The sequence below is a fragment of the Amborella trichopoda genome, chromosome 4 (genome assembly GCF_054954075.1).
Source record: "Amborella trichopoda isolate Santa Cruz 75 chromosome 4, AtrichopodaSantaCruz75HAP2 v2.0, whole genome shotgun sequence".
In the NCBI taxonomy this organism is placed as follows: Eukaryota; Viridiplantae; Streptophyta; class Magnoliopsida; order Amborellales; family Amborellaceae; genus Amborella; species Amborella trichopoda.
This window is the reverse complement of record NC_142339.1, coordinates 11312249-11336181: the sequence shown is the minus strand read 5'-3', so window position 1 is coordinate 11336181 and position 23933 is coordinate 11312249. Positions and strand designations below refer to the sequence as shown.

Genomic DNA, 23933 nt, shown 5'->3' with positions numbered 1-23933 from the left:
CGTCTATTTAATTGTCTCTTTTGGTTAATTTTTGTTATCTTATTCTTGCTTATTCTCTCTCGATCTCTCTATGAATTCTTCTTTGCTCTTTTGACATTTTTAAGATTTTTATGAATTCTTATTTACAGTTTTAACAGTTTAGAATTTTTTTGCTGGTTGTGATACTCGTTTTTGAGCAAGTATTCCTCTCTGTGATTCCTGGATGTATTTGGACTTTTAATATGTATTTTTTTCATGTTTAAATTGATTTTTTTCAATCGCATTTTGAGCTGATGGCAGGAAAATTTATGTTCAACATCTCTAATTATAAAATTTCTGCTTAAAAAGGAAGTTCTGCTTAAAAAAGAAGTTCTGCTTAAACCGATGAACATCTTGGAAACCGATGGTCCACAAAATGTTTTACAACGTTTACCAAGATTTAAAATATTTTTTCTTTTGAGATTATCAATGTTTTTGGCATCAAAATAACCTCTTCTAAGTTTTAATTTGATTTTCTAGGCTTTACTTTTAATTGTTTCGGGCCTTATAACTGAGTTATCCATATAAGGGAGCTCTCTCTTTTATTGGGGCCTTTTTTGTTTGTTTCTAATTTCTCAAAAGTATATTAACTTGGCCATGCTTTGGAATGTATCAGAGCTTTCGATTTTCACGAAAGTTTAGTTTCCGGGGGGGATTATAATTTCCCCAAAAAACAATTGCGCTTTCTTGTTTAGTGCAATAAAAAATAAATCTATGTTCTTGAAAATCTCAAATTTTTCCGGCGAAGGGAAAATTTTCAACAGATGAAAGTAGGAAGGCAGTGTAAAGCGTGGTCTTCAAATTATTAAAAATTACATTACTTTGGTAGATGGAATGAGATCATATTATATACATTGAAAATGATTATTATTCATGGTGGTTATTTTGGGTTGCGGTTGACTATAAGTGTGGCGAGATTAGAAATAAACGTTCTTGAGTTGTTTCGTCGCATACAAAATCACAAAGAAAAATACAGTATTCCAATCGGTATAATGCAGTTAAACATTGATATTAATAAGTTTGTCTCACTCCAAAAATCAGTTTCCAATTCGTATAAAACAATAAACTTTGTTTGGAAACAAACCTCCAACAAATTTCTCTCATCAAAAATCTCTTCCAATGAGAGTTGGTTCTCTACAAATTATTTGTAAAAATTAAATCAGTTTTTGTTTTGGAGGTTGATGATAATAAAACTCTTGGTCCCAGTTAAATTTATCTAGCAATTAATACAAAATTAAATATGTAAAAGATCATTTAAACAATGAAAAAGTTTATGAAAGGTTGCAATCTTAAAATGTAGAATTAAAGGTGCACCTTAAAAATCCATCTCAAAAAAATGTAGAATTAAAGGTGCACCTTAAAAATCCATCTCAAAATGTTGTTTAGCATGTTCAAAAATCTTCTAATTGATCGTCTTGATATTGAGATTTGACATTGAGATGCATGAATATAAATAAAATAAAATAAATAGTGCATTTTGTAGCACATTTCATTTTTAAGATTTTTATATATTTATATATCTAGGTGTTTTATAATTATTTTTAAGTGTAAAGTTTAAAATTTTTTAATTCAATATACCAAAATTATGCATACAGTGAATAATTTTTTATACCAAAATTATGTAATAAAATTCAGACGTCGCTTTAATTTTGAGGTTGTAACCCATCAGGAACCACCACACCATTTAAATAATTACCTCATATACCTCCATATTATCTCCGCATATACGATATCAAAGGAGAGGCAGGAAACAGTGTAGGAAATATATTAAAAAATTAGTTCAAACAAACTCTCAATAACGTAACCAGTTAAAAAGAAGCGATGCATTCAATGAAACCATATACCTATATTACCAGGAGATAACAATTATTTACAAACATCTTATATGAAACTATATACCTATACTATAAGGAGATCAGAATTATGTACTAACTTCTTATGTGAAACCATATACCTATACTACAAGAAGATCACTGTGTGCAACCATCTAATTTATTTTCACCTCTTCTAGCTTCTTTTTTGTTTTATTTTATGCAAAGGTAGGAACCACTATAGGAGGAAAATAAGGGAGGAGCAATACAATTCACACAGGCCAATCACAAAATTTCATATTTCAGTCAAAAGGATTGGCTAAAACTGGTTTGTGATGTGAATGGAGTAATTTCTCATGGTCCCGGTTTTTATGCGGCCAAGCTTGCATAGGTAGAAATCTATTTTTGAAATGGATTTTAAGGCATAATTTTAAGAACATGTAATCTGTAACATGAGATCATGAATATGAAAAAATTAAAATTAAAATTAAATATTAAAAATTAAATATTAAAAATTAAAAATAATTTTAGTAAGAAAACTTTTGGATTGTTAGTTTTCATTGTTTTTAGATGGAACACCCACTTGCATCCATCTTTAAAATAGATACTTCACACTTTCTGAACCGCATATGTAGAAATGCAGTCCAGCCCGCATGAAACAATTTTCCTTCTCATTGCTTTGATTAGTTTGGATTGGCCTATAATCAGTTGCATGTCCAATTTAGTTCTGAAAACACTAGTGCTAAAAACCTCGAGGATCGTGAAGAAACAATGGCCAAGAGGGATTAGGTTTACTTACAGGTGGCGGGTTATTTCTCAAGCAGCTATTTTGTGGGAAGTAGGGAGGGAAAGTAACAATAAAGCTTTTGAAGTGTATCAAAGATGAAGGAGGTTATTCTATTTGGAGTTTGGAATTGGTTCTCAGTTTCAAAAGAAGGAAGGGGTATTTATAAGGTTGACATTTCAATGAATCTAAAAAATGTGGTTTTAAATAAATCATGGAAGTTGAGACCAAAGGAAAGGTGGTGCCGACCACAAAAGGGTTGTTTGAAGTTTTTAACTTTGATGGTATTTCCAGAGCTCGCAGGTTTTGGAAGGGTGCTAAGAGATGGGAGAGGATTGGTTCTTTCTTTCTTTCTTGTGCAAGGCCTTGTTGGGATTGCAACCTCAAATGAAACATAATTCTGAAATATATTGCAAGGGGCTGCGATGTATCAAAAGAAAATTTCGAAGGGTTGCATTTGTGGTGGAAGACGATTCGCAAAATATCATAAATTGGAGCAACAAAGTGACGTAGCCTCATTGGAAATTTTATTCTCTATGGGCTGAAATTGTTGATTTATGTCATGATCTAATTTAATCACGTCTACCGGAAAGCGAATTATATTGCGGATGGTTTGACTAAGCATGGGGTATCTTTGCCTCAAATAATTGTTGGAAATGACCACATTATTGTTTGAGCTCTATGTAATTTGTTTTTAAACAATAAAAGTCCCTAACTTAGGGATTCTGGAGTAAAGACGAACCGCTACGATGGGGCTGGGGTTGTGCTGCTAGTACCACTTGAGTTGATAGTTAAGTCCTCCATTCTCACTAAGACTTCCAAAAAATTGACTCTTTCGACAGGAATCCACACTGATCTACCCAAAAGGAGTCAAGACGGACCTTAGAGAGTTAATAAGGGACTTCCTCACATCCTACACTCTTTACCTTGATTGTCTTTTTATTTGCCCTAAAATGATACAGATATGCGCGGCTGCTTCTTTTTTTCCCTTATAAATGCATGCTGACAAAATACCAAAACATTAACCATCAGATAGTATACATTCACACTGCTTTTCCTTTTTTTCAAGCTTTTCCTTCTGTCATGGCTCATTTGCATCTCTATAGGCATTATAACAAACCCCATTAGAGCGCAAAACAGGTGATCCAAAAGCCTAGGTCCCCCTAAAGAACTCCAAAAGAAAAGGTAAAAACCAAGTAGAACCCCTAAATACAAAAGACCTTCTTGTACCTTCATTCAAAAAATGAGCCATCCTTCTAGCCATGGCTAGTCCAATAGCCAGAGCAATTCCAAATAAAGCATGAAGGCGCACACAGTAATACTTGGCCATAAAAATCTTCGTCTTATCCTGTAAGAGATGAGAATCCACAGTTCTGAGAGGCAATAACACATAGGAGCAAGTAAAAGGGTGGGCAAGGACGCTTACGTTATGGTTATCTTGAACGTAGTCAACAACTAGCTTTCCAATCGGGAGGGTTAATGTGCAGAGGACCTAAAATCACTTAGTACTATGAGACAATCAGCATATGGTACCAATGACAGAGAACACCAAAAGGAAATAACAAATAAATCTAGCTAATAATAAAAGAATCAGTGCAAGAACTACACATATCAATAATGATACTTACACAATGCACGATGTTAAAGCAACATGTTTCCGAAAATCCTATGACAAATTTGAGGGATTTTAAAGAGATATTTCATAAGTTATCAGAGACTTACGACACATGTTAAAGGAAGAGCCCTCAATGCACCCAAAACAAATAGAAAGGAATAAAGTATCAAAATGCTGAACTTCACCACCTTCGACCCCTTCTCAGTTCCAATTTGGACCTGAACACAAAGCTTTTCATTACTTCCACAACAATATGGCTATGTGCAATTTAAAATAAGTAGTAATGTTCAGGTTTGGATATTACCAGGGGAGACATTTTACCCACAGCCAGATCTCCTTCAATCTGATATAGTTAAGGTCATACACTTATATTATTTGCCTTTGAAGAACAGGACTGGAGAGAGAGAGAGAGAGAGAGAGAGAGAGAGAGAGAGAGAGAGAGAGAGAGAGAGAGAGAGACCTGATGAAAATGGCTGCAAAATAGAATCAGAGAGGTTGTAATGCCAACAAGGATAGCTGCTGATAGAACTGTGCCATTTAATGGAAGAAGGACTGTAACACTGAAAAGCCAATCGTTTAAAATCATAATGAGAGACACTGTAAATCAAATAGGGGCCTACAAAAGCTTATCATCTGATGCATAATTACCTTTTATTTCTTTGAGACAAATAAAATGCAGTGGTGGCAAGAGGGCCAAATGCGATAAAACACAATGGTTCCCCAAGTCCCAGGTATCCCAGTCGAAATGGAGGACACTGCCAAAAAGATCAGATATATCCATCCCTATCTACCTCAGAATTTAAAAACCTAAGGCACAGTAACATTTATAAAAATAGGAAAGGATAGTAAGGTGCAAGATATGAGAAAAGCTTACTAATGCTCGTTTTGTTAGAAAAAGACATCTAGCACAAAAAAATTACTGTAATGGAGTTTACTATGCTGCTATGCACAAGACACAATAGGGGGATATATTCCAACTCCATTTAGATGAAAAATAACAAAGCAACCTGTTAAGAGTTGTTTAATATGGAAAAATACAATGCAGTTAGATTTTGAATGGTGGAATCCATCTCTAGTTGTTCTACTTAGAAAGTTGCATTTTCCTGAATTTCCACATTTTCCACAGCTTCGTTTTTTTCCCCTTTGTAATATGATTCATTATACAGCACCCTATAAAATATGACCAGCTTCCAACAATAAAACGTCAGGTTCTAGTTTTCAAGAACCTTAGGCAAACGTCAACCTGGTGACTGACCCTAGAAAGAGAACTTCAATATGCATCCTGGAATTGCATGAAAAAAGAAAAAAATATTATACCCTAGGATTGCACACAGACTGTCCACTTTTTGAACAGATAAAACTAGGTGTTTAGGTACTCAATTTCCCTTTTTTCCCTAATTTACTCGCCTGATGATAGTAAAATGGATCACACAATATCAGATCAAGGAATTCTCTTTAAGCAGGTCATTTGCTAAAGGAAGTAAATGTCAATTTTGCTTTTGCAGAAACATAGTATATGCACTCATAGAATATCATTATGATAATTGTATTTGTAAGCATTAATATTTTGGTTTTATATATATATATGGAAAATTGTTTCATGCGGCTGGACCACATGACCACATATGAGGTCCAAACAGTGTAAAGCATCCATCTTAAAGACGGACGCATGTAGGTGTTCCATCTAAAAACAATATATATATATATATATATATATATATATATATATATATATATATATATATATATATATATATATAGGGATTGTATACAATGAGACCATTTACTTTTGATACAAGGTGGTCACAATTACTTACAACCATATGATGTGAAGTTTGATAGCTTGGATGTGTCACAAAGTTCAAAAAAATTTCTTTTGAAATTTGAGCTTGGTTAATGGAATAATTGCAGCCACCCAATTTCACATCCAATGGTCAAGATTACTGTCTCACCTTGTACCAAAGATAAATGGTCTCATTCTATATTTACCCATATATATATGGGTTTTCTTAGGCTACACCATTTGTGGTGTAGACGCTTAAAGTGCATAACATTTTAGACATTTAGATACCCTTATCTTATAGTATAGTAACTTTTTGTTTAGGGGTATTTTAAGTAATTAGTCAAGTGTAAACTAGAAATTCCTAATAGAAACAAAAGCATTTATTAACAATAGTGGATAATGACATCATCGATATGGTGTGTGACATCACCCACAAGATGCATTAATTGTTTTTAACTACTAATAGAATGCCACTATTTTCTTATAAAAATATCCATTCTACCCTTCTAAATGACAAAAAGTGCCCCTACTTGAAAAATTTTGTATTACAATTCAAGGGTATTTTAGTGTCCAAAAATGTTGAGCACTTTAAGGGTCTACACCACCAAGTGGTGTAGCCTAACAAAACCTATATGTGTGTGTGTGTATATATATATATATATATATATATATATATGTGTGTGTGTGATGTTGATGATGATGACATATCATCATATATAATCTTATTGAAACTACAATATACATTTGCTCCTATATAGGAGAGGACAATCATATCTGTATCTATGTCCTGAATTTTGAAAAATGCAGTCTTATTAATGAAGAAAAAGGGGCAGAAAGAAAAAATAAATCAGAAAAATAAAAAAGAACATAAAGGTGAGAGAATATACCCTCTCTAGGTTTTCAGGGGAATCTACTCAAAATGATCTTTCCCCAAGAGTTCAAATCAACTTTCATCTCCTCTCTCACTATTTCTAGTCCACTAGTTATATATTTATAAAAGAATACCGTAAAACCTAACTTCCTCCTTAAGAAATCCTAATCAATATTAAATCCCAACCTTTTTATTAAAAGCTAAACTTTCAAGTCTATCCTTCAATTCTCTATAACAAAAAGGATACAAATTCCCTAAAACACTAGAAGCCCAAATAACCCCAAACTTAATTTCAACGTCCTAATAAAAATAATAAAATAAAAGAACCCAAATGGCATCACATATCCCCACTCCCATATCAGGTCATCTTATGTCCTCCCTACCATATACCCATACCATATGATTCGCAACATTGCCCGCACTCAAAGGCAATCCACAATATCACCTCCTCGATTGGGTTGAATGCCCTGTAAATTCCATTTTTTAACCTTTCTAACCTAGAACCCATCACTAGCTAGTGAATATGCTGCTACTTTCAAGCTGGACAAGGTCCATATTTTTATTGTAACCAAACCACTTCTACAAAATCAGCAATAAATAAGAAGATATCTAAGATTTCTCATAAGGCATTCAACACCAAACTTCTCCATTGGCGGAGATTAAAAAGCTTAGACCAGGGACAACTTCATACCTGATAGGCATAGCCACACATTGTAGCACCTGTTAATAACATAATAGAGACAATGCTTCCCGCTTCTATAGAAGCAAAAACAAGTCCAACAAAGCCAAAGGCTAGGAAAGCAAAGGCAGCATAGAGGGTCATTCCACGACTGCATCACATGAATAACATAATTATCAACCTCACTACTATTTTTGCAGGATTCTACAAGAAGCATGGATCTCCCAAACTGAAAAAAAATAAGTAGACTAGTGGCCAGTGGACTATGAAAAAACTACAAGTCCACTAGTCATCACAATCCATTGAAATGCTGGAGTAAGGTGTGTGTGTGTGTGTACGTGTGTGTATGTGTATGTAAAAGAGAGAGAGAGAGAGAGGAACATTGACATCACCATAATGGTTTGGCGCCAAACTCACTCCATCACCATCCAACATTTCAATGAATAGATGGCCCAATGGACTATGGTTTTTCCACAGTCCATGGGGTTTTATTACATTTCCTTAAGTGCTCACCTGCCAAAAATGTTCACCACTGATTCTTTCTTGTCTTTGTCAGCCCCAGTATCATAATCATAAACATCATTGCTGCGTAAAAACCAAAAAAGGTCCTCGGACAACTTGAATATTTTATAATATAATGGACTATGGAATACTCATTATTTGTTGGGTCATCACTTCCCAACAAAATGGTGGGCACAATGGAGAAAAAGTGGACTCAATGGTGGAATGGTGGGTCCAACTTCTCTACAATTTATCAATTCATTTGATGGTGAAGACTCAAGGACATGGTTTATATAAAGCCCATTGGATAATATCATAAAAACAATTGTCTAGTACCTAGGGAGTGGCACGCCGCCTAGGAGGCCAGGGTGCCCCGGCTAGGCCTATGGGGCCCTTCCTGGGAAGCCGGAGGTGGCCGCCTAGGCAGGTAAGGCGCACCTAATGCCTAGAAAACTGATTTCAATATATCGTGGTTTGGAAATTGAAAATTTACGTTTTGGAATGTGCATGGAGATCAAGTCTGTGAATTTTGGACTTGAGATTGCAGACTTGTATTTATTCAATATTTGAGTACTTTTATTACTTTATGGATATGAACATATCAATGTCATATCTTTTAGACCTTTACTCTCAGCTAAGTTAATTTAATATTCCATTAATACGTGACTACTGATTTGTTACAATTGTGAAATGTGATTCAATTATTTCAATGTGTTTCACAGCATTAAAGTGAATATATTTGCACATGTAAACATTTAAAATAAATACAAATATATGCATATATATATATATATATATATATATGTGTGTGTGTGTGTGTGTGTGTGTGTGTCTGTGTGTTTGGAATGCACATATATGCGTATCTTGGTCTCAGAGAGACCCTTGGTGCCCACCAACACATGAGCAACATCTGGCCTTTTTTTCAACCTTGAGTTGATTATGTGAAAAATAAAAATCATATCAATAAAAGGAACCACAATGATCAACTATAGTAGCAAAACAGACATTAGATATGAATATTGATGGATTGGTTCCCTGATGTACTTTGTGGCACAGTCAAATTCTTGCGTCGCAATGAATCTCACCTCAAATTGAGCCAAGTAATGATGGAAGCTGATGCCAATAAGAGCACAAGATAGCGCCTAGCAGCAAAGAATCCAGTCTGTAAATATGCTGCTGCACCACCTACCTGTCACAGCATTAGTGAAAATATATAGAATTGAGTATTGCTTCATTGTAGGAGGGTAGAATATCAATTTCGGAATAGCAACCATGCAAGATGCTAAAAAAGAGTTACGCAGAAAATATTCATACAAGGGACACAATTCTTAGAGTTTCTTTGTCATATTTTTACATGCATTTATCAAGTATATATGTGAGTTCTAGGAATGGTTCAAACTGTGGTACCAAAAATAAGCAACAGTTGAATCATCATAATGCAGCTTTTTAGTCTAAATCAGATTCTATGAAATAATTATGATTCTGATAACAGCTATTCTTATCTGCAGGCTGAAATATCCAGTACTGAAGCACAGGCCTATGGTTAACATAACCACAATATAATAATATTTCACAGAAAGAAGTATGGTTCCCGGCAATTTTAAGAAGGATAGTTTGCAGGAGTTCACTAAAAATGGACTTGGTATCTTTTCCTCATAGTGGAATTTGGAAAAATATCTTTTGTCACTTTCAACTATGGAAGATTTCAGCATCTGAATAATGCTGTGTTCACATTTCTTGTAGACAAAAGTGCTAGCATTTATATGCAGGGGATTCAAGAAACTGTATTGATTTGGGGAATCAGTGCAATTTGGAGCAAACCATAGTAAAATAACAGTGAAGTATTCATGTTTTTGGTTGCCTATACGACAATTATAAACACAGAAGGTAACTCACAACTTACAATCTTACAAGTGGAGACCACAGGGCAATCCATAAGATTCTGAAGTTCTACAAGAAACAAAAGCCAACCCCCCTCCAGCAGGCCCCCTCTTTTTCTTTTTTTGTGAGGGCAATGAAGCATACTTCTCAATGTGCAACATGAGCTAGAATAAGCATCATAAAGAATGGTAGTTTACCAGTCATCAATTCCACAGCTGAATTAGCATCATAAAGAATGGTAGTTTATCGGTCATCAATTTTCACAGCTACAACATAATTTCTCAGGATACTAGAGAATATCAAGGAGATGGAAAACACGGTTGGAGAAAAACAAAGATCATGAACAATAGTTGGAACAGGAAGATGGGGAACTAATAAACTTAGGGAGCAAGAGAGGGAACAGGAGCCTCAGAAGGACTGAGAAGGTATTTATGGACAAGAATTTCATAAGAAATGCCAAACATGGAAACTGGAGCATCACCATCCCAGGCATTGTATATAGAGTTTTACTTGGCCTCTTTGTTCTCACACTATCCAAGTAAAAACCTCTCATCTCAGAGTGATGACCGTATTGTAATACATTTGTTTGTCTCTTTGTTAGGAGGAAGACACTGAATTGATTGAAAATGAAGAACGTATACCAGTTACACCTAGACAAGAATTGAGAAGATCCACACGCCCTCACAAGCCCACACAAAGGTACTCCCCTTCCTTATATACTGATGATGATGAACCTGAGTCTTTTCAAGAGGCTATTTATTGTCCTAATGATGAGGAACAGATTGATACTTTGCACAAGAATCGTACATGGAAGGTGGTGGAAATTCCACAGGGGAAGAAAACATTAAAGAATAGGTGAATGTATGCAATTAACTAGGAGGCAAATGGTATTATACGACATAAGGCCAGACTTGTGGTGAAAGGCTATGGGCAAAAACTACGTGTTGATTTTAATGAAATTTTTGCTCCTATTGTTAAGCATAGCTCTATTAGAGTTGTTTTATCTTTGATTGCTAACTTGAATTTGGAACTAGAACAATTGAATATCATAATTGCCTTCTTGCATTGTGATCTTGGAAGAAATTTTTATGTCAAACTGAAGGTTTTGAGGACAAAACCAATACTTCCTCGGTTTGCAAGTTGAAAAAAGGATTATATGTTTTGAAGCAAGCATCTAGGTAATGGTATAAGAAATTTGACAACTTTTTGCAAGATGAAGGTTATACTAGATGTGAATTCCATCATTGTGTGTACTTCAGACATGATTTTTTTGTTGTTTTATTGCTATATGTCGATCAAGCATTTGAAGCTTGATATGTCCAAGCATTTTGCCACCAAGGACCTTGTTCCAACCAAGCAGATATTGGGCATGCACATTCACAAAGATATAAAGCAAGACAAGCTTTAGTTGAGTCAATCTGAATACATTTCTAAAATTCTTGAGCGCTTTAATATGATTGACAATAAACTTGTTCCTACACCATTAGCTGCACATTTTAAGTTGTCTAAAAATGACTCTCCAATTACCGAGGTAGATAAAAGCAAGATGAAAAATGTTCCATATAGTTTTGCAAAGGGTAGTTCCATGTCTGCAATGGTTTGTATGCAGTGGGAGTTGTTTCTAGATATGTCTTATCCCAGTTGAGAACTTTGGCAAACAGCAAAGTGGATCCTTAGGTATTTGAAGGGGGCACAAAATGTACGTCTGTGCTTTGAAAATTCACCTTTGGAAGTTGTTGGTTTTGTAGATACAGATTATGCCAAGGTGCCATGAGACTAGAAGATCCACTATTGGCAACATTTTCAAATGCAACAAAAGAAATGATTTGGTTGAGGAGATTACTTGACCAGTTTGGGCTGAAATAAGATAATTATGTCATACATTGTTAGTGGTTAGACACTATGTCATTCGGTTAGCCCTGGAACATAAGGATTTGCAAATGGATAAGATCAACACTGAGAAGAACCTCATTGATGTATTGGCAATAGTTGTTTCAACTGAGAAGAATAAGATGTGTAGAAGGTTTTCAAAATTGGAGGAGACATAACCTCAAGGAGATGGAGAATGGTGCATGTGTGGTTGCTTTAGAGGCTTGGTGACTTGTCTTCAAGTGGGAGATATTATATGTCTGAATCCAAATCACACACGTGGGTTGTTTAGAGCCATTGGATTGAAACTAATCCAATGATTGTGGTGCTTTGAAATTACCATGTTAAAAGGGGTTTTGTCATTTGTTTTAGTAAGAGAGAACAAAAAGGAAAAAAAGATAGAATAGAGATCACAACAGATTTTTATTCCCTATCTACGTGCCTAACCTTCTAGAGAGAGAAAATGAAGAAAGAGGGTTATCTTGTTGGGTTTTGAATCCCTGTTGTAGGCCCTTTTCTAGTGAGAGAAAGAGTCAAGAGAAAACCCATTTTTGTTGTATTTGGTGCCCTCAATTAGGCCTTGTTTTAAAGAAAGAAGGTTGTTGTAATTGCGTGCTTTGAACCTTGTTCTTTCTAATATCTTTGAATCAGTATGTAAAGCCTCACACCGTTCTCCCGTGGATATAGGTTACAATTTGTGGCTGAACAATGTTAAATCTTGTGTTGTTTGATGGTTAATTGCATTCCCATTTACATTGTTGTCTTGATTGTATGAAATTTCATATTGTTTCCACTGCATGTTTATATAAATTGAATGCACAATAATTGTTTATGCTGCAACCCTTGTGTTTGGTGCCTGATTTTGGGCCCGGCTCTGGAGAGAGAGAGTAAAAGGAATGGATCATCACCTCCATCAACATCATCTTGAGCATGAGGTTGAATTTTTTGCATTGAAACAATGGGATCTCAAACTTGCATATCTACAACAAGTCTCTCTTGCTTTGGCTCTTCTTACTTCTTTTAAGCAAACATCACATTCTCATTAAAGAGAACATCACATTCTCATTAAGAGAACATCCCTACTCCTTATGGTCTTCTTTGCAATAGCATCCCAAAGCCTATAGCCTCTATCATCACTACCATATCTAAGAAAGTACATGTTCTTGACTAGCAATCCATCTTTGTTCTATTTACACTTGACGTTTGAACATAAACTTCACACCGAAATGTTCAAGTGATCATATGACACACTTTTATCGCTCCAAAGAATTTCAGGTATTTTACCATTCAAGGGTGCACTAGGAGATATATTGATCAAATATACAATTCTAACAATAGCTTCAGCACAAAATTGCTTGCCAAGACCAGATTGCGAATGCATACGTCTTACACATTCAATGATGGTCTTATTCATCCTCGCAATGACACTATTCTATTGTGGTGCTCCAAGAATAGTTCTTACTCTGCTAATGTCATTCTCTCTATAAAAAGCATCAAAAGCATTTGAGCAATTCACACCATTATCAGTTTGTAGGCATTTAATAAATCTTTTTGTTTCTTTTCCAACCTTAGCTTTGAAAACATCAAAAACTTGATCCTCAAATGTCAAAGGATACAACCAACACTTTCCAGAATAATAATCTAAAAAGGTCACAAGATAAGAAGCTTCATAAGAGATTTAAAATCAACATGGCCACAAACATCAGAACATATTATAATCCTAATGCTTTGCTTTTTCTATGAGATTCATTGCTTTTGAAGCTAATTCTACACTGCTTACCCATGGCACAATGATCACAAAAATAAAGAATGGAATGTTTAGAAATAGGAATAAGGTTTTGATTTTATGATACCTACATACCATGCTCACTGAGATGATCCAAGCAACTATATCAAATATGCATAAACTCATGCTTACCAGTCATAGCAACGATCTGCTCTATAGCATCATTCCTTTGAGCTGTGCCATGAAGAATGTAGAGAGTTCCATCTTTTTGCCTCTTTAAGATTGTCATACTACCTTGTGAAATCTTCCATGATCCACTTCCAAAAGTTACAATGAAACCAGAGTCATCCAATTGCTCAACTAAAATGAGAAGTCATGAACATGCCTCACATTTCTCAATGTGTGCTTCTTTCCATCCGGTTGCTTAATAATAACATTCCAATGCCCAAATTTTTGCAAGCATGGTCATTACCAAGATAGACAAAACCACCATCTACATTTGCGCATGATGAAAATATAAGCTTTCTAGGCAAGCATGAAATGAAGCATCAGAGTCAAAAACCTAAGTGTCTTCAGTAAATAATGATGTACATGCAACAGTAAAAGTGACCCCTTCTTCACCATCAGCTACAGTACTTGCTTCTACATTGTTATTCTTGCTCTTAGCCCTTTGCTTATTCTTCAAAGCATAACAACCTTTTCTTGTATGACAAGGTTTCTTGCAATTCCAACAAGTAACATTCTTGCATTATGACATGGATCTTCCTCTACCCTGAGATTTATCCCTGTTAGATTCCAAGGATTGGTGTGTTTGTTTTGTCCTTCATCTATTTTCTATTGTCAGTACTTGATTTGATTCAGCAAGCATTTGCGTAGATACTTTTCCACCCTTTCATTCAACAATGAAGTAATACCATCCTTCAAATTAAACTTGTTATTGTATTTGTCATAGTAGTAATCAAGGTATCCCAACTAGGAGGTAAAGAACTCAGCAAGAGAAAATGTAAAACTTCTTCATCGAACTTGACTTTTAGAGACCTCAATTGTGCAGCAACAGAATTAAATTCACTCAAGCATTTTTCCATTGTTGCTCCTTCTTTCATTTTCAAAAGAAATATCTTTTTCATCACATGCATTTTATTTGCATCAGAGGGTTGTTCAAAAGATTGCTCCTAAGATTGCCAAAGCTTTGTAGATATTTTACATTGGCAAACATGAAATAAAATTGGGAGTGAAATACAAGGTCTAATGGCTGCCAAATATTTTTTATGAAGAATATCCAATCCCTAGTCTTCCATTCCAACAAGGATGGGCTCTTTTTCTCAAAGTGATTGATCTAATTCTTTCCCAACAAGAATCTTCTATCAACATCTTCCATATTGACCAATTACTTTCGTTTAATTTTTCAAATTCCATTGGCCTTGTCCATTTTAAAAAATATAACAAACAAGCACAAGAACGAAAACCCTTTTCTTCATAAATAAAGTGAATCACAAAACCTTAATCTCAGATACTAGTTGTTGATTATGAAGCATAAACAGCTATTGTGCATCTAATCCACATAAACATACAGTGGAAATAACATGGAATCTTATACAATCAAAATAACAATGTAAGAAAGCATGGGAAAGCAATCAACCATGAAACGACATAAGATTTAACGTAGTTTACCTACAAATTGTGACTTCCATCCATGGGAGAATGGTGTGAGGCCTTACTAATTGATTCAAGGAGATTACAAGAGAAAACAAGGCCCAAAACACCAAATTACAACAACCTTCTCTCTCCAAAACAAAGCCCAAAACAGGGCACCAGACAACAAAAAAGGGTTCTCTCTCGACTCTCTCTCTCACTAGAATGGGTCCTGCAATAGGGCTTCAAAATCCAAAAAGATGACCCTCCTTTTTCACTCTCTCTAGAAAGTAAGGCACAGAAACATGGCATAAAAACCCACTGTAAGCTCTCTTTTCTTTGCATCCTTTCCTTCTCTCCTACAAAAGAAAAAAAAAAAAAACTTTTTTTCGAGAAAAGGTTAACTTAAAAAGTAAATAAATAAACCTTTCTATATGGTACTATCAAAGCACCACAGCCATTGGATTAGTTGAAATCCAATGACTCAAAACTAGAGAGAAAAGTCAAAAAGAACGTATAAATAAATGAAGCTAAACAACCCAAATGTGTAATTTGGATTCACAAATATAACAATCTTAGGTTGTCACCATCATTAGCCTCTAGGTGGTTACCAGCCTTAACCGAACCGTGTATCTTTTGCTTGTTTGATCGACAACAACTGAACCATGGATTGAGATATTCGGAAAAAATATCTAGATATTACATACTTTCTAGGGAGGTTGTATATGTTTTTGGCATAGAGAGGGAAGAAAAAGATACCATATTTTAATTAATGTACAGGAAGCTTTTCCTGAGCATATATGGATTTAAACTCTATTCGCTGATATGGAAGGTTGAGATGCATGGAACAAAAACTATTAGTACAATCAGAATGACATGTTATCTTGTATTTAATAATAAGAAGACATAACAAACTAGGAATCGGGCTTGGGTCAAGACGGTACAGGCTGGGTTTTCATAGGACAACATCTCAAGTTCCAATCCTATGTAACCTTGTCAAAAAAAAAAAGAACACTAAATAACTTAAGAAATGATTTTCAGTTTTTCACTACATCAAAGATATTGTCCATCATCATTACCTTAGCAGAAAAGATTTCATATGAACCTTCAAAAATAACCCTCAAAAAACATAAACTCTTGGTGCAAATCACTGCACATATAAATTGAACGCTCCGGTTTGAAGGAGAGGAGGTTGACAAATGTATAAATTGTTTGTACTTGTAAGTGTAGCTGGAGAATTCATGCAACGGATTGTATCTTATGATGCATGCAGCACACATCTCAACTGTCCTTTATCAACTACAGATGATAGAGGTAGACCACTCCTCTGCTTGAGCAGATGTCAACAGCCTTACCATTTCAACCGTCGGTGTTAATAACATATCATTGAGTTGACTTGCACCTCACTGTTTGTGCTGCATGGAGTCACATTATACTATGTGTGTGGTTTCTATACAATTGCAACCTTAAACAATCCAATTAAAGAGCACCTTAAAATTTTATTATAACATATAATTTTGTTGTAAAAAACACTTAGTACTATCTTAAAATCTATTTTCATACCTAATTAGAAAATTTAAAATTCCAAAAATAGTTAAAATCAAGTAGATCTATAAATATATGAAAATCTTGAAAACGGACGGTCCAGATAATGTGTTGCATGATGCACTATTTTTGGGACTCAAAAACATTTTTTTTTTCATATTCATGCATCTCAATGTCGAGATCTATAAATATATGAAAATCTTGAAACACTTAGTATTATCTTAAAATCTGGGCGTATTTCTTTGGAAGTGGAAAGAAATTGCGGGGTGAATAATGTCATCAAGTAATATCTCCCTTTGAAGATGGAGAGACAATGAGCCTATGATCTGAATTCAAGTAGCATCGTTGATGACACAATGGGAACAAAAACTAAGGGCTCTGTGGTGACTAAAAAAGTGGGTTACCATCTGGCAGCAAGTCGGCAATGGAAACATATAGTCTGGTAATAGTCAGTTAGATAGGCCAACCAAACAGGCAACTGTATGTTGTCCAGTCAAGATGAACATCATCACTCACAAATACTTAGGTTCATGTACAATAGTAAAGCTCTTCATGTCAATGAGATGTGCTGAAGAAAATACTTCTTGCCTTTACTTCTATGCGACAACTGACATCAATGCCCCAAGATCAAGAAAGAATAGCAGAGTCATCATATATTTCATTCATGCATGCTTGAGAAGAGATATGCTAGGAGAATCAGTATCAATAGTAAACACCATGTCATGACCAGAATGTTTAACATATAGAGTAGGATTTGATGGGAAGTAAGCATCTAATCACATCATGGAGCGGCCTACCCATAAATCTCCTCGGAGAGATCCCATTTAGAAGACATTCTTAAATTCATCTGATATATTAGCCAGCATCTAGTACTAACGATATGGAGAAGAACCTGAACAGACAGCAGTAAGTTATATCATAGGTGCAAAAGTGTGTGTCCTCATTATCACCTTAAGTCCATGCTCTTGATCATACTGCTAAAACATTTCTTCGTAACTTACCACACTCTCATTCGGCCACTGGATGAGCCTTAAGCTAAAAACTTACAATTAATTAGATCCATATCTACTCAAAAAATAAATGAATCATATCAACTAGAGGAGCTCTCTGAATCTCATGTATTATTTTGCTTAAATGCATTAATTTCTTCTAGTATGGCCGTCATGTCTTGTTTACACTTTTCGGGAACTATGTATTCCTATCTACTTGTAGAAAGAGGCAACTAACAGGAAGAAAGAAAAGCAACAAAAGTGGATTGACAACTAAGTGAAGGCTACTAAACATAGCTGCAATAGGATTAATGAAGAGATACAGAACCACGAAATGCATGGTGAAAGAATATACCTGATGTATTTGTCAGAATTTACACTTGGATCAGATGACAGAGCTAGATCAATAGAGTTATCAAATTTTTATGTATCACACACCAACAGACTTTGAGCACATCTCAAACCATGCAGCAGCAAATTTAGTTAGCTATAATACGAATATCAGGGCAATATGAAGAAAGATCAACAAATATGGTGCACTCTGATCCAGTGTTCACAGAATCGGGCAGTTCAAATTGGAACCGCCCGGTTAGATCAGAACCGGTCGCTGGTTGATTTGGTGATCAGGTATTTTAAAACAAATTCAAAAACAATTATATAAAATCCCAAAAAATAAGGGATTTGTTTGTAATGCGTTTTTGAATGTCTTTCATCATTTTGGCAAAGATTGGAAAGTGTTTTGGCCATTAATACTTATTTTTACATTTTTCCATCTTTTTTGAAAATTTTCAAAAATATCCCTAGGCACAAATCAATTTTTTTAAATCCATTTTTTTCACTAATTTTCAACTTCATTTGGATGTGCTTTATTTAATCAAGCATGCAATATACTCTTCTTACTTTTTAGATTTTTTACTATTTTTTTAAAACTTTTTTGACCGGCCGGGGCTTGCCCAAAAAGGCCGGTTTACCGATTACTCGGTACTGGCCCTTGGCAGGTTTCCGAGGCCGGTTCAATTTTACGAACACTGCTCTGATCAGATTAGAGATCAAAAAGCTTTAAGAATAGAGCCCCTTTAAAAGAAACATAACAAGAAAGCCTAATTTTCATCGGAACTATAAAAATGACAACCTCCCTAATCAACTAGGTAAACCTATGAATAGCTATTAAGTTTCTCCAACGGTGAAACACCAAAAGAACACAGCATACATAACAAAAATATTGTGAAGCATTGGCCAAGAATGCTTATTAGCAAAAACCAGAACACCTTAATATGCATGTAATCAAGGTTCTTCTGCAAGATGTTCAACAAAAAAAATATTAAACAAATAGAATCGTAACTCTACCAATCAATAATTTGCATCATGGAACTCAATACCTCGAGAGGAAAGTCTTCCGTCCACATCATGTGGATGATTGGAAGGGTGCACAAGCACCTATCCAATGGCACAGATTCAAGAAGGCCATATCCAACAGCCAAATTTTTTTTTTTTTTTAATATTATATTTATCTAAAATTTAGGGCATAAATTAATTTTTATAAGGGGAATCAAATAAAAAAAGTAATAAAATATTTTAAACAAGTATGGGTATTTTGGTCAATCTTTTTTGTTAAAAATATTTTTTATTATTTTTATTTGGTTCCCCTTATAAAAAATAATTTACATCAAAAATTTTAGATAAATATTAAATTATAAAAAAATAAAAAATAAAAAAATAAAAAAAGAAGAAAAAAGAAATTGTTTTGAAGCTGTTGAGTGAGACTAGGTTCAATCTGAACCATTGATGGGTGCATATGCACCCTTCAAGCATCAACATTACCCCAACAGCTATAAGAATGTTAAGATCAACAATGAGTGTAGTTTGTTTCCATGTTATCTTCATTTTTCAGTTCACCAACCCCATTATGTCAAGTTGAAAGTCAAGGGAGTGTTTTATGGTGAACTAGACCGTGCAATTTGTGCAAACTCTTCAACTTGTACAAACATATGCTTGGTCAGATTTTATGGAAAAATGCAATTCTAATTAGTGTTTCATAAAATAAAATGAAGTAATATTTTCTTTTCATTAAGCCACAACCAAGTAAATTTTGCATTTTCTGGTAAGATATAACCATCTAAATCTAGAGAAATCACTGATAACAATTTAAAAAAAAACAAACCAACTCTGCACAAAACAAATTAAGTACCCAAGCATAGATTGCATACAAGCAAACGGTGGTAAACCCTTTCCCTTGAGATCCTCATTGAAAAAATTATGATGATGGATAGTAATGGAAGCAGTGTACCCACGATGGGGATCTTGTCTTGTTCTAGTGGGTCCCAGTCATTCTCCACCACTGTTTATCATTTTCATATGACAGTGATAGCGAATCAACTCTGGTTTTTCTCAAAATTATTGGCATTATGGTCTTTTATCCTGATAAATGAAGTCTAATGCATTTATCATCCCTGGGATTAGCAAGTGCTTGTGGAGTAAATATGAGAATATGAAATGCCATTTTGTGGCACCCCTCAAGTTAAGCAGTGATTTGGAATTTTCACAAGGAAATTTCAATAGAGTTGAGCCATATAAGCTCGTAGCAAACTAACAACGAGCTTGTAGCCAAAAAACATGACTAAAAAATTGATAGTTTGGAGGATATTGGGAATGGTTTATGTGTTTTTATGAATCTGATAACTAGGGGCTATTATGCTTTTTCGTTTTCTTTTTTTTCTTATGTTAAGTGTAAACTATCGACTCTTGCATGACCATCATAATGAAGCTGATGAATGTGATCATGGTATGACCATCATAATGAAGCTGATGGATGCGATCATGACATGACCATCACAATGAAGCGGATGAATGTGATCATGAAGATAATGGCGTTCATGAGTAGTCACTTACAAACTTCCTAAGGTTGATATAAGAGCTTTCTAGATTAATATAATTGATGATTGAGCATTAACTCAATCATGAAACAAGTTCCATGAAGCAGATTATCCTCAAATTCCCAATAAAGATAACAAATATGAATAACGATAACAAATATGAACCTACTTGCCAGCTAGATATCTCTAATTTCCAAAAGGTTTGATGACAGCTTGAAGAAACGCAAGTTCCCCACCACATAAATTCTAAGAATATTAGAGATACTACCATTGTGATTCGGGCACTAAAAAATTTCATCTTGCAGAGCACCAAACCAATTTGCCTACAAACCTTCACCATAAATTTACCAGACAAGTCGTAACTCAAAACCGAGGATCTCTTAATGATATTTAAGGATCCATAAGCATCAAGAAGGGAAATTTGAAACCAAATTTGCAAAAGTAAAACTATAGCAAACAGCCAAGTGCAAAAACTGAACAAAAAGTATATAAAAAAAAATCTTTTACAAATATTCAACATTTTAAAAGGAGGAACATAAATTCAACATACAGTGAGAGGAACCAAAGCCACTGAATAAATGGGAAGCTTAACCGCCCTCCATAACAGAGTCGCCTTTGAAAGTTCTTCTCCATCATCTCTTCCTAAACCAGAAGCCTTTATTGCAGGTTCATTGGAACCTAGAAAAGAAGAGCTCTCAGAAACTCCGATTATTTCTGTATACCGTCTTCCATTTCTTATGCCTCTACCCAATAGTCTTTGAGTTGTGCAGAGATTTGAAGTTGGGTTGCCATTAAAAGGACGGAGGAATGTTTTAGAAAGGTTTGTAGGAGAAAAGCAGAGCAGGGAACAGGAGAAAGGGGCTGCAAAAGCCATTGTTTTAATTTCCAGAGGCTATAAAGACGGGACCTGCATTTCTGGTTCCCTCTCCCTCTATCAGCAGAGCTAGAATCTTTCTCTTCCTTCAATTATCCTCTCTCTATCTAGCGCCACAACTAGCACCACCACTACGAATAGCTTCAGTACTCCTGTAAACGAAGAAGTTGGACTCTGTCACTCCTCCCGTGATTTTGCCTCGCCCACTTGGACGAGTCGAAAGCTAATGAAACTGCCAAAAATGCCATTATCCACAGAGATAAGGATACGTGAAATTTTTATAATATACAAGCAAGGATGACGTTCATATAAGGTCAAGGTTAATTCAAAATGTAGAATTATAATGCGCCTAAAAAAACATAGGTTTGTTTTGAATGTTTTGATGTTGGAAAACTCTCTAATTGATTATCAGATCGAGATGTATGAATATAAAAAAAAAAAAAAAAAAAATAATATAAGTGTATTTCACAATAAATTTTTTGGACCTTTCATTTTTAAAATTTTTTAGTATTTATATATCTACTTGATTTGAGTTTTTTTTTTTATTTTCTTCATAATGTTGATTTTGTGGATAGCCTCGAGTTTCTCTGAAGAGACCTAGTGTCCATTAAACATATGAATATACAAACTTGTTTTTATAAACAAATGACAATAATATAAATAAATCTTATACTATTCCTAAACTTATCATAAATACAAGATATTGTATCTACTCTTCTCAGATATACAGATTACAATATACACCTGTCATATTAACCTGATACACAATATATACTTTCTTTTCACACTCTCCATCAAACTCAAGATGTTATGAGAGAACAACAATATTAATTGAGGAAACAAGCAGTTGGATCTTCAAGTGTACAGCAGGAGTGGTAAGTACAGTGGTTGCCATGCTCAAATTGATTGATCAACATGTACATAAAGCAGCGACCGATAACAAGTCTCAAGAACATATGGCTTTAAGAACTGAGGGCCATATCAAAGTAGATTAAAAAATTCTAGACAAAGCAGTCGAGACAGTTGAGAGAACAACATGGCACTTGGAAGAGCCAACATAACTTGGTGTGGATTTGAGACGGATTTAGTAGCTCGCAGACGAAAATAGACATTATTGAGTAACAGGACAACAAACTCGATCAAACAACACAGAGATGAACTCAGAAAATTTACTTTCTTTCTTTTTTTTTTCTTTTTTTTTTTTAATACTTTTTCTTTCTTTTTCTTTTTCTTTTTTTTACTTTTTTTTTTTTTCCTTTCCTTTGGTTGCGTACTTGAAGGGGGCTCGGATGGGGAGGTGATTTGGAGCTCAACCTCTACAAGTGTTGCATGCGGAAATGGTGGAAAAGGAGGTTGACGGGGCTGATCATGAAAAAGCATCTGTTGGTTTAGAGAATAACAATCCTATGGAGAATGAGGACAAAGCTCTTGAAGAAATGTTCTTCGGACATAGGGGCTTATTTTGAGGTCCATATTGGCAAAGCTTTACAAACTATGAAAGAGTGGTGTAAGAAGAAAAAGGGCGAGATTGTTGTAGCTGAGAAGAAGGATGGAGAGATCAATAAGAAGGGAATCGTTAAAGATAATGGCAAAGCTCAGGCGTGGGAAAATGGTAAGGGGGTTCGATCCTCTCTGAGGATTGCATTAAAATGAGCAAGTCGTGCTCAAGTTGGGAGTGGTGTTGGAGGATAGACAAAGAGAAGTTCACAGTGTTGACTGATAACAGCGAGACTACTTCTGAGGATGGGGCGGTGGTAGATGGTGCTTCATCTTTTGGTCCCTATGAAAATCCATAACTGGAATGTGAAGGGCCTTGGGGGGCTTGAAAATCCATAACTGGAATGTGAGGGGCCTTGTGAGGGGGGGGGGGGGGGGGGGGTTGAAAGTCCATAACTGAAATGTGAAGGGCCTTGGAGGGGGGGGGGGGGGGGGGGGGGGGGGGGGGGGTTGAAAATCCATAACTGAAATGTGAAGGGCCTTGGGGGGGGGGGGGCTCATAGAAAAAAAAGGAGGTTTTGATGTTGATCAGGCATCATATTTGATGTTTATCAGGCATCATAGTTTGGAAATTGTAATGCTCCAAGAAACTAAACTTCCCAAGTAGTGTAAGGGGTGTGTGCGGGGGTGGATCTGTTGGTTTTGATGGGATAGATGTTGTTGCGTCTTCTGGGGGTGGATTATGTGAGATTCTTCAATTTTGACTTGGGTAGATATTGTGGTTAAGGAAAGATTGATAGCTGTTGTTTTTTATAGTCCATGTATACGTTCTAGATGGGTTCTTTTCAATGTTTATGGCCCTAATTTTAATGCTATGAAAGAAGTTTTTTGGCTGAAATTTCTTTTATGGCAATTTCTTCTAACTTCTCGTGGTGTATCGGAGGGGAATTTAACATGATACGTTGGCCTGATGAAATTTCTATTGCTATTCCAATCAATTCTAGTGTCAGATATTTTAACAACTTTATAATGCAAAATGAACTGG

At 35.1% G+C, this 23933-nt stretch overlaps 1 protein-coding gene across 8 annotated transcripts; it reads right to left on the bottom strand.

The window, feature by feature from the left end:
• Positions 1 to 3616: 3616 nt before the first annotated feature.
• ABC4 (UbiA prenyltransferase family protein) lies at positions 3617 to 21475 on the bottom strand. Of its 8 annotated transcripts, none has more exons than XM_088864899.1 (11): positions 21128 to 21475; positions 17513 to 17607; positions 9148 to 9251; positions 8075 to 8146; positions 7574 to 7712; positions 4877 to 4983; positions 4689 to 4788; positions 4533 to 4571; positions 4336 to 4446; positions 4040 to 4105; positions 3617 to 3961 (listed from the first exon to the last, which is right to left on the bottom strand). In XM_088864899.1, exons 2-11 carry the CDS (start codon positions 17537 to 17539, stop codon positions 3767 to 3769), a joined length of 960 nt encoding a protein of 319 aa, XP_088721025.1. In that variant the 5' UTR covers positions 17540 to 17607; positions 21128 to 21475; the 3' UTR covers positions 3617 to 3766. The 8 variants fall into 8 exon arrangements, 3 of the variants coding, with proteins under 3 accessions (XP_088721025.1, XP_088721026.1, XP_088721024.1); XM_088864900.1 differs by having other exon boundaries at positions 4689 to 4780; XR_016054157.1 differs by lacking the exon at positions 17513 to 17607 and having other exon boundaries at positions 4877 to 5035.
• Positions 21476 to 23933: the final 2458 nt, after the last annotated feature.